A 12394-nucleotide genomic window follows, 5' to 3' on the forward strand; every position below is an offset into this window, starting at 1 on the left:
ACAATCCCACTAACAATTATAATCACCTGACTATGCATTTCGATGCAGCTCTATGTTACATTTGAGCTTACTGTTTGGGTTTTACAGACCACATTTTAACTGGTCAGTTCACTCTCATCGCGCGTGGAGCATCTAGCTGCTAAAGCGCCTGATATTTCCCTCAGGGGTTGGTGGACACCAAAATCAGAGCTAAAACGGGAGTGAATATTGGACTTGAATGCTAGTGTTGCTGTAATTGTGTTTTGAAATGGATCGTGTTAGTTTGTTGGTTCCTTGTATTAAAATGGTTTGTGATCAGCAGCTGAATTCACAAAGTTTTCAAAACCTAAAACCTGATTGTTGCATGAATCTCTGATGTTGCTGGGCCTAACAAGTTGGCTACATACTGTAATGTGGTTGTTGTCACTGGTTCTATTCTTTTGCTGGCTGTTCCCCTTTGCCAGGAAATGAAACTGTGGTGGATGATTATACTGTTTTGAGAATAACTTTGTCTGAAAAGGAGATAATGCAAATAAGTGAAATTGGCTTTTAAACTTTTAAATCTATAGGCTACTTTTGTAACTTGTATGTACATAGGGGATGCTTATTTGGGTACTTCTAGTCCCAATAAAACTTTGATCATTTACTGTTGGATGTCCCGACTGAAATGGCTAAAAGGACAATCAGCAGCTTGTGAAAGGGAGGGACATTTTTCCATAACTTCAACAGGGAATTGATCCTTTTGTCATAAACTAATGTGACCAATCAGGTTTAATCCAATATATAATCTTCTAGTTGTATCATTTTTCCTCATGTAGAAAATTCTTGGTTAATGTTTACATTCTTCCTCCACAGCTACAGAGCGATCTGGACCAGGAGTACCAGGACAAATTTCGCCGGCTACCCGTGGAGATCCAAGAGTTTGTTCAGGACAGCGGCAAAGCCAAGTATAGCGACGACAGCATCCATGGGAACCTTGTGGTTTCCTCGACAACGGAGAAGCTAAACCACAAGGCATCGCACTCGGAGGACGACATGGAGGAGGGCTCATCGGAACGAGTCTACGACACGCCTCTTTAGAGATCTAACCTCAACGCTTTGCTTCACACAGAGACACTGATTGGTGGATATGTTTGTGACCACAGATCTAGGATGAGACTGCCCCAACTTCAGCCCTAATTTTAACCAATGGGAGAATTAGATCAAATCTGAGCCTGAGTTGGTGAGTAGAGGTCCTCTCTGCGTAGAGTGCAGTCCTGTCCAGAAAACCGTTTCATGTAAATAGTATCTTTTGTTTATTTGTATGTTACCTGTATGTTGTCGTCTCTTTCGGTACGGCCACAGGATGTGTTACAAGGCACTAACTATTTGCAGGAAATAACTTACTTGAACTATTGCACAGAAAGAGTAGTTTCTTTTTATTATTTTTTATTATCATGATATTGGTAGTAGTGGTGGTCAGTAAGGTGTGTGGTGCCAAGGTTTTGAATTCACTTACAGTGGACATTTAAGTGGAGTCATACTGTAATTCAGCCTTTGAAGCTTCCATCTTTATAAGATTTAGATTCACCCCTACACATTTGCACTGAAGGCTCACGACATAACTATGTAACTTAAAATAACTTTAACCCAGAGGCACTGGTGGCTTGCTGGTTCTCAATTTTGTTCTCACAGAACTAAGCCTATGTGTTGCTGCTATTTTGTTTTAATACCCATCAGTTTTTTTTAATCCTTATTTGGTTTGTATGATATTAGGCATGATAATATTATGCAGAGCTGTTATTCTTCTTTTTTTCTGGTTAGTTTTTAACAAGTTGGTGTTGTTTGTGGACATTTTTGCCCAGAGAGGAAGTCAAGGGAAAGTGTTGTACAGTATCTGCATGTATTTGAACTAACTGTAAATGTTACAGTAGCTCTGTAGCAGAGATGTTTATTAAATTTAAATCTATTTTCTCTGAAATATTTAAACTAAACCTGCAAAACAATGGACCCAGTGTGACTTGATACATCACTGTGGCAAAACTGAACAGGACTAAAATTAGTAATGATACACCCCCTCTCCTAGATCTAACAGTAGCTGGCTCAAGTTAACAAGTTGCACATTGTATTCTTTACAGTTTTCCCTTTGACCTTTAACAGAGGAAGAGGACCCTGCTGTAGATTTACAGAAGTGGCCTTCCTCTTAACTGGCTCATTGTGTACCTACTGTAGTGGGGAATTTGTGTGGAATTCCCAAGTACACAGAGCAGATGCCTGGGACCACAGGAAATACTATATGTGATGCCCATTGGCATTATTCACAGTAATCCACTCACTATTGGTAGCTGCATTAGTGTTTGAACTATGGAAATAGTCCAGTTACTGTATGTTAACAGACTCCAAATGCTTTAGATGTGTAGAGCACCAGCGTTAACATGATCTTATAAATAACTGGACTGTTTCCTCTTTTTAACTGTGCCCATTCAGTTACCACAAGGAAGTGTTTTTGACTTCCCAAGTATCCAGTGCCATTTAACTCACTGGTGTGTTATTTGATATCAATATTACATTTCAGCAGATTTTTCCTTTAAAAAAAACATTTAGAGTGAAGGATTACCAGAAATGTAAGTACAAATTACTTTTTAAAAAGATGACAGTTCATATTGATGTGAGAGTCCTGTGCCTTTGAATAGGTTTGCCTTGTTTGATGTTGAATGTGTGAAATGCATCATTGTTTAACTTGCCATTATATTATATTATACAAAGCTGTCAGATATTAAATAGACCGTGTGCACTTTTTAGTACAGTACCAATACTGAGTAATGCTTGTGATGAGCAGTATTTGACATGTGTCTCATAAGAAATGCGAGACATCCCTCTTTTTGTCTTGAACCACTTTATTGAACAGTCCCCCTCCCCCCTCATCAGTTTAAGTGTATGCACTCTGGAAATGTAAATGTATGTATGGCATAAAGGATAAAACATGAAGTTGATTTAAAAAAATAGTGTAAAGGGAATTTGCCTGTAATTAAAATAAATGTGGCTATTATTGTACATTGCTGGAGTGAAGTTGTGTGTCCTTTCATTTGTTTGATTATATGTCTTTATTTTTTGGTGGGGGGCGTTAACTGTCTTTTATCTGTGTATGTGATATGTTTTGAAGTGATTTGTTCATCATTTTATTCTCTCTATGTTTAGCTCTTCCATCACTGACTTGTATTCAGTTATCAAACATTTTATCAGTAGGCCTGTTCTTATCTTATTATTTTGCATCAAATCCATAATTACAGGTGTGTGTTTCTAATAAGTTTGCCTCCAAATTTGTGTCATTTGCCATTGTCTTGTCATGTCTTATCATTTAATTTGAATATGATATTTCAATATTTAACCTATAATCCTTGTAGTTAAGCAAATTTGACAACAATAATGTGAAAAGAAATAGGAGCTCAATAGAGAAGACTGCAAAATGTGTTATAAATGATTAAACGACGTGGTTGCGTTGCAAGAATGCAGAACACATTTCAAGCATTGATCAAAATCCAGCTATAGAGAGAAAGCGTGTTTGGTAGCATCTGTGGGCACGTATGTATCGTATTTATGTAGGTGAGCACGTATGTGAGTGTATGGTATGTATGTCTAACTCAGGGGCAGGGGGAAGCAGGGGGAAAGCCTTAATGACCTACTTCTTATCATCTCCTAGGTAACAATATCTTTGAAATAAGCCTGAGAGGAACATGAAATCTAACACGTCCATATGCCAAATCACTGGTCACTACTTGACTGCCTGAGTAGCGTTGAAATCATACAGAACTACTCAGAACTACTGGTACTTATTTTCAAAGGACAACACTTCATTCAAACAATCAAATTTACAGGATCAGCAGTGCACCATCTGAAAGCACAGTGCATTTGTAATATATTGTATGATGTGCTGGAGCATCATGTGCCTTAACAGTCAAATTTATCTTTGTATTTTTGACTCAAAAATCCACACACACCACAGTTATATCTAACTTTTTTTGCTTTGAGCACAACCAGTGACAGAATATGATCTGTTTTTAAAGAATCTTTAACACATTTTTTCAAACAAAGATTATTGCAAATTGTGTGAATGTGTTGGTTGTTTTCGGTGTGTAAGCCTTTGAATTAGGGCTGAGCGATATGGACAAAATCAAATATGATATTTTTGACCAAATACCTTGATATCGATATTGCAGTAATATTGTAGGGATGACTGTTGGTGCCTTTGATAAATAATCATCAGTAATGTGGATATAATGACTAAGTGGGTGAAGGCAAATAGTAGAACAGCTAGAACATCGGTTCGGAAAATTACATCACTTTACTGTAATGCAGCCTTTAAAACCAGTAAAGAATAACACTTATACCATATCACCATATTACAGTACAATATCCATTATCAAAGACGATATCTAGTCTCATATCACAATATCAATATAATGTCAATAAATTGCCCAGCCCTACTTTGAATGTGAATTTTCAGCTCTGTGCACTAGATAAGTGTGTGTGTGTGTGTGTGTGTGTGTGTGTGTGTGTGTGTGTGTGTGTGTGTGTGTGTGTGTGTGTGTGTGTGTGTGCGCGCGTGTGTGTGTTTTCCAGACTACATAAACACTGTCCTTCTCAGTCTCAGCTCCTCAGCAGAATCCCAACAGGCAAGAGAGGATAAGACAAGGCTGGTCGCCCATAACAACCACTGTGACCATTCAGAGGCCTCCATGAATACCGCCAACTAGGAAGTGAGCTAATTAACCCAGAGTTCAGGACGGAAGGACAGCAGCTTTTTAATAAGATTCTCTGGGTTATATAAACAGTGACGCCCCCCAAACTCCCAGGAATATTCTCGCCCTGCGTCTGTCCATCTGCTGCGGGGAATGAGGAGGAGGAGGGGTCCTGTAACTGGGCTTTAATGAGGCACACCAGGACAGCAGAAGAGAAGAGGACCACAGAGCGCTACTTGGAAGGTACTCTAAACACACACACACATATGCACGCATACTTTAGATGACATTTTAAAGTACTACTTGAAAGAATCTTAACTTACTACTTTCAGGCCTTGGCCCTCTCTGCTATGCCTGAGATATTCTAAAGTAAACCTAATCCAATCTTAATCCTAAACCCAAGGCATAACCCTGAAGTAATGTTAACATTAAACCTTACTTTAATCTAGCCTGAATTCAATTCTGATTGTAATTCTAATATTATCCCTAACACCATGTCCTAAAAGCTAAAATCAACCCACTTTTAATGGGATGAGGATGGTGGCCCTGCTTCAGAGGATTTTCCTCACTATTCTTTCATCACATCATTTTTAGATAATTTAGTTTTCGTAAGAAATACAAGGACATGCACGCACAGACTCAGAGGGTTTTTCTTTATTATGTTACAGCAGTCTACATTTGTATTGGGGCACACGTCTTTGCTTAAGGGGCTGAAAGCATCAATGAGTCCAAACTGATAGAAAAGATGTGAAACAATGCATTGATCTAAGTGTGCAAAAATCTTGGGAAGGAAATTCGTCATGCCATGGTTAACCTGTAAAGGAGTATTTCACTGACTTTACACATGAACATCAGTTTACTCGTCATGGGGGTCCTGCTTGCCTGTGTAGTGTTCTTTGCAGGTCTGGGGGAACTTTCCGAAGTCTGTGAAAATATTGATGTTTAACAGAAAAGCCTGCATCACAAACCGGGGCATGGAGTTTGAAATACGTTGGTGTTTACCAAGCAGGGAGAGTTCATGTTGCTGCATTTATCTTGACCATTCTCTAAACATCTGTCTCTCCCAAGTGCTCTAACTTTATAGAAGTGCAGCACTAACTTGCTGGAACAGCTCTCAGAAGAATAATGTGTCACCATTTTTTAGAGAGGAGGATATATTTATGTCAACTATAGCCCCCCCAAGACCATATTTTCTCACTTGACACTAGCAGCCTGTTGAATGTGTCCATCCCAATGCTGGTTTACATCCAAATCTAGCTGTAGCTGCCTATAGCTGATTTAAATTTAATTATGTTTAACATAATCTAGACCATGAATTTAATATTATAAAGATCCATATCTGCATGAAAACATTGGTAAACTCAATTTTAATGTTGTAAGAGCTACACAAATTTATATCACTGAACTAATATTACATTAAGTGATGCTGTTGATAGAAAATAAATACAAACTGACAACTGAGCACCTCCCACCTCTCCGACGGGTAGTACGTGTATATAGTAGAAACAGAGTCGCATTGGAGTTCATGGGAGTTTTTCCCCAGTTTCACCTATGAATTGAAGCTCTCATGAGGGCAGGTGTCACAGGGCTGCATCCTCATTGGTCAGGTAGTTTTGGCAGGACAGGTTAATGGTGCAAACTGGAACAAGTGGTATGATTTATGACTAATTATGTTATTTCCTCCCATCAACTAGTTGAAACTGAAAAATTCAGAACTGCTACTGAAAAATTCAGCAGTCAGTCTGAAAAAAAGGACTGTAAAAGAGAAATGCTGATCATTGAAAAAAAAGTGAAAAATGGGTTAGGGTTAGTCACTCTTCTATAGTTTTATGGTAAGTTTAGCATTTGCTGTTATTATTTGGGGTTTCAGTTTATTTCTATTTACTTTCAGTTAATTTTGTTTTGTTTGATTCTGGGGCGATTTGGTGCTATTATTATGTCACAAATTTAATCAAATAGAAGCAGTGGTTCTCAAAGTGGAGACCAGGGATCCTTAGGAGTACTTGAGGGGGCTCCTGGGGGGCTCCAGCAAAAAGGGAATACTTTATTTTCATATAATTTCTTCCATGACAGTATGTATGACTATTTTGGCCACCTTATTTAATAAAACATCTAAAGTCTTATCAGATGGGGGACCCTGGGACAAAATCTTGTGAAATTGGGTCTAATTTGTGTCAGTTTAGGGGTCTTTGACGTGGAAAAAGTTTAAGAACCAGTGGCATAGTGTGTCTTTACAAAGGGAGGAGGGGGGAGGTACTGTTTCAACGCATGGCGGTTACAGTAGTCAGCTGTTAGAAAAGCAGGGAGGAGCTGGATCTGGTTCTTCTGGATGACTCACTCTGTCAACCCAAGGCACACTCATTCACTTATTTGCGCACCACATAAAAAAACACACGCGTGCGCGCTCTCTCTCACAAACACACGCACACACTTTCAGGCGCATGCACGTTCGGGGGGGAGCCGAAGAGGACTTCCTAATCAAATCGCATCAGGACCGTTCATTCTCCACTGGAGGGCGAGTGGTACAAGAGCACCGGGACACTCCAGCAGCAGGGAGACGGGATAGAGCCTCGGCAGCAGCTGGAAGGCACACAGGCAGCCGCACACAGAGAAAATCCCGACCCGGACTCTGCAAAAAGCATCATTTCTTTTCTGCCGTCGGATTAAACCAGTCCCCGTCTCTCCAACACCGCCGAAATAACGTAAGAAACAAACAGAAACCTATCTTTAAAAAAAAAATGTCTCTCATAGCCGCTAACGAAATATTCAGAGTTACTGTGTAGACTGCTCCGTTTTAACGCTGAAGCTACACTGTGTTGAATTAGACGTGTTAGTCCCGCTGGATGCTGTGCACTACACACACACACACACACACACACACACACACACACACACACACACACACACACGCAGGACCTCTCATTTAAACTCCATCACGCTAGCTTTTTCTGAGGCTCACTCCAAATCCTCGCATCATTCAGACATCACACATCCTCTCTCTGTGTGTCTCTCTGTCACACACGCATACACACACACACAGCTGGAGACAGTAGCCTTTGCTAGCTAGCTAGTCAGACGCAAAAAATGGATCTTTTTTGCAATTTGATATTGAATGTACCCTCGCAGCGGCTTCTCTCCCATGTATTTATCGCCCAGCAGAAAGCCGCTGCGGCTGGAAAACTTGATGAAATGCACGGGTTATTGATGTTTCCGACGGCTGGGAGGCTAGCCAGTGCAGCTAGCTGTAGCGGGACAGCAGCAGCAGCCAGCCAGCCGATGACAGGCACACTGCACACTGCACAGTGGCCATAAAAGTCAAGCGATAAACCCACATAACCTGGGTTTTTATGCCCGCTCTATTTAACTAACACACGCGTGTGTTTGTGTACCTTGTGGTTTGCTGCACAGTTTTTGCAGTGTGTTCACCTGCCAGGTCATTTATGTACAATGGGTCATTTGATGTGTGTGTGGAGCTGGTGCATCCAGAGACTGCTGCTGTGAGTCTGGGAGCTGCAGCTGCCATGCATACATCCCCAGACAGCAAGGTGTCATTGCCTAGGGGCAACCGAAAAGTGCCGGTTTCCTCTACAGGAACTTGGGTCTGTTTTATGTCAAAATCAGTGCATTTTCTGTGTCCATATTGGTTCAATTAGCAGCACAAGTGTTAGAATAATTATCACATTACAGTGTTAGATCTACAGAAATTGTGTTTGTTTTGTCAGTTTTTAGAGCATTCAGTCGCTCTGCATCAAATGAGTTAGTAAAGGTGTTGAATGTTGGATTTCAATGTTGATACCTTAACATTAATTCAGGGTTGCATCTGGAACTTTTCACCCATTTTCATTTACATGTAGATATATAAATATAAAAGTGTCTTTCGATGATGCCGAAATAAATGGCAGCGTTGCTCGATTTGACAAAGAGTCAGACAGCAGGTTTCTATTTTCAAAACCTGTTTTATCACACACACTCAGAAGATAGAGCGTGTTATTTGCTCAAGAGCAACCTGCGGGCAACTCCATAGGCTTATTTGCAGTGTAAATAGCACATCATGTATGATTTTGTTCATGGTTTTTCTTGGTTTGACAGCCTCCAGAATTAATTAATGAATAGATTTACAGAAGATGGTGCCTCGATAAACTTGTTGCATCATATATTCCACTTGCTCTGTCTTGACATACTGCCTCATAAGTTATGAGACATTTTTGCAGAGGAACCCACATTTCCTTGTGTAAAACTAGTGTATTACAGTGCATGGTAAATGTTGTTTGGCCACTATATCTAATCTCACCAGGCTTTTGAACATGGGCCGCAGAGTGTGTCGGCCTCTATCATTGTAAAATTACAGAATGTTGTGTCCCGCTGCTCCTTTGGATGCATGTCCTCTGCTGCCCATGAAAGATCGCAGCAATTATGTAAAGAAAAACAAATTCTGCCCTGGCTTATTGACATTGCCGCGAAACGTTTCAGTGGCGATTACAGAGGCAAACACTACCCTCCCTCACCCAATAACAATCCCTTACCTGTGGCTTAAACCCAGACTGTGAAGCATTTTGATGAATAGAGGTGGGCTATAAGAAGCTTAAAGGCTAACTGAGGGTGTGCAGGTGTTTTATTTTCTTTTTTTGGACCAAATGGCATTGTAAGTGTTTTAGTGTCTTTGTGCGCCTATTGGCCAGTGCTTTTGATAGAAATTTTAGGGTATTTGTTTTCAGGAGGCTCTGCCCATAAAAGGATGGCTTCATTGTAAAGGCTGATAATCCTTATTATATTATAGTTTTAATGATTTCACAGACAGTAGCAGCTAGTAGCTTACCATTCAAGTTGTTCAAGTCATTTTGGCATTACGGATAATTAAAAGTATTCTCTTCTGAGTAGATTTTGTGAGCGCTGAATCTCCCACTTTTTCGATTTTGCTTGTTTAATTTTGATAACCAAGAAATTAATTATTCTGTTCAAACTCGCCAGTCCTGACCTGATAGGTGTGAGTAGATACACAGTGGGCTCACTCACTAATTTATTTTAAATTGAGTGAATTTGCCCTATGGTGTCCTCCTTGAAATGTATAGCATGGAAGTAGGCTGTGTGCAATACAGCCAGGGGTTGCACACTTTAATTTACTGTTTGGAGTTGGATAGATTGAAGGTGAATTGCAGCTTTTTTTTTCTCGATGTCTCTGTGAGTTTAGCCAAACAGAATAACAATATCTTTGCTTTGAGTCAAAGAGAAGCCAACAGTGAAACTAGATTTCGACTCTAAGATGAAAAAAAAACAGCATATAATGGAGATGGAGGAAAGTAAACCAGTATCTTAGAGTCCTGACACATTCATTTCAAGCCTGATGTAGCATTGCTTTTTACAGTTTCAGGGTTTACAAATGTGACTGATCCAGCCACACGTATGAGGTTGGTCAGGCTATGAAACGCGTCTGATTCATAGATTGCTCACTGTTGTGTTTTGGGATGCTTGTAGTTCTATGGTGAGCTCGAATGTGGCTGTAGGGCTCGATTCAAACAACAATGAAGTGAGAAAATCTCTTTGCCAATATGATATTGAATTGCTCAGAGTTTAGAGGTTTATTCTAATGGTTCTTTAGCTGGAATCCCAATGCCTGCATAGGGATTGCTTGCTTTCTTTTTTTTCTTTTTCTTTTTTTGAGTGTTGGTGTACTCCCTCCCTCTCCTCCCTTGTTTATTTTCTGCTGCTTCTTCTTATAATCAGGAGGGTCTGGTTTTGATTAGCTCGGCTGTCTCCAGTTCCATTGCTTTGTTTTGATGAGACTTTCAGGTTTTTATCGCAGCACAGTTTCCTCCCACAGCAGCCTTGACAAAGCTGTCAGTCATCCCCATAGATGTTTCAAGGCCTCACAGAGAGATCTGTGAATGTGGAAGCGTGCAGATAGACAGCCAGATGGATTGATAGGCCAACAGAAAAGCAGAGTGGCACACCAACAGACGGGTCTAGTATTGTGGTAGTATGTCGACAACATGTTGTGTCACAGCCGTCAGCCTGTCTGCCCTCGTTGTTAACTCTGACAAGCAAAGACTGCTGTTAAGTTGCTTGTTGATAGTGTGATTAATTTTACGTTTTCCTTGGCAGTGGCGTAGCGGTATGTTGTATGTGCTCGTTCCCTCTCTGCTCCTGCTCTTCCTACTGTATAACAGGTTTTTGATGTCAGCCAAATAAGTCCAGATTCAGTCCTCTGTGATTTATGAAATTCTCTCCCCTATCTCACTGTATATCCTTTTTTGTCTCTGCAGGCCAAGACATGAGCTTCTGAACGTTATTGATGCTGAACTGGTGAGTTTTGAGGCTATTCACTGCCCATGATCACTGCTGCTCATGTTATTTTTATTCAATCCCAGTATGCTGCCTAACAGCATTACTGGCTAATAACCATCTGGTAGCAATTGTTGAAAAGGCTCTGTTCCCAGAGATTGTTTAGCATGAACCTCTTCAATATTAGTTATTTCTTTCCAGGGCATCCGGTTCATGATTGCATATTAATAACCTACTCTGCATTAAGTCAATTGATTAAAGTGTTTGCATAATGTGTATGAAACATATGGCCTTTTCCAGCCTGTAGGTCTACCTGACAGGTTATGTAATCTAGATCTACGTGTGTATTATAATGTGTGCCTGATGCACAAAAAAACAAAGAGGGAAAAAGGAAAACATCTATCAAGAAACATGTAGCATAGATATCCTTCAGATTCTGATTTAGTAGTGGTTTCACGATTTTGATTCTAAATCAAAATGAGCTTTTAATTTTGACCTTCGAAATCACAAGCCGGTTCGCATATTCACCCTGGCATACTTGCGTTGCTGGGGAGATATTGCATGACTAGCATCCTGGTTATTCAGATTCTCCTGCTCTTCAACCTGCTCCCCCAGCTCTTCCAGGCCTTTCAGAGCCATGGTGACGGTCCAACACGGACACTCAGCCTCTCTGGAGAATGTTAACGATTTTCTCATTAAGGTTAGCGTTTTTTCTAATTGATATCACCCCCTCAGGTAACAACAACATGAGACAAGCTGCAGTACAGAAAGCAGCCACTCAGCTAGCACTTAGCATAGGAGCGAGAGTGTATGTACGTAGTAATGATGATAGGTAAACATCATCATCTAAGGCTGTCCCTGGCACTGAGGTGTAGTTTTCCTTTTAAAGTGAAAATAAGTAGATACCAAGTCAAAGTGTTGACACTTTTTAAATAAAAAACTTTATTTATATATATATATAAACTAATGATGGTAATAATAATGATGATAATAAAAACTTTATTTAAATATATAGAAATGATTAAAAACAAAAGTCAAATTGAAATGTGGATTTGGAGACTCGTGAAACCCCTTTTATTTTACCGTCTTTGAGACCTCATTAGGGAATACACACATTTTCCTTCTAAGTGTTCAAGTAGCACTGAGAGCGGCAAACGACAGTCACTTTATTAGGTTTGTGTTGAATGATGTGAACAAGGGGCCTCATTTTTCACTGTATCTCATAAAAGATGGATGTGCCGCGTTCGACAGTCCACAGCCAGACATCACTCATCGATAAGCAGATTGCGTGGCTGTTGCCATGTGCTCCGTCATGCCAAGCTTGAAACTGTAATGGGATAGAGAGGTGATTGCTCTCTATGTAATGTTCTGTATTAATGATGTAATGTGCAGCATGAGGGCTGTCTGTTGGCTGGGCC

The 12394-nt window shown here is 40.1% G+C and overlaps 2 protein-coding genes across 2 annotated transcripts in view; both read left to right on the forward strand.

Moving 5' to 3' along the window:
* The window catches only part of plcb1l (phospholipase C beta 1-like), a 107432-nt gene extending 104420 nt beyond the window's left edge, over positions 1–3012 (forward strand). The window contains exon 33 of the mRNA XM_062437242.1: positions 835–3012. Coding sequence (XP_062293226.1) covers positions 835–1059 — 225 coding nt within the window. The 3' untranslated portion in view covers positions 1060–3012. The remainder of the gene's footprint in view (positions 1–834) is intronic.
* Positions 3013–7306: 4294 nt separating this feature from the next.
* The window catches only part of LOC133997515 (1-phosphatidylinositol 4,5-bisphosphate phosphodiesterase beta-4-like), a 67480-nt gene continuing 62392 nt past the window's right edge, over positions 7307–12394 (forward strand). The window contains exons 1-2 of the mRNA XM_062437125.1: positions 7307–7399; positions 10958–10997. The gene's annotated coding sequence lies outside the window, so the exon portion shown is untranslated. The remainder of the gene's footprint in view (positions 7400–10957; positions 10998–12394) is intronic.

This window comes from Scomber scombrus, chromosome 17 (assembly GCF_963691925.1).
Source record: "Scomber scombrus chromosome 17, fScoSco1.1, whole genome shotgun sequence".
Taxonomy (NCBI): Eukaryota; Metazoa; Chordata; class Actinopteri; order Scombriformes; family Scombridae; genus Scomber; species Scomber scombrus.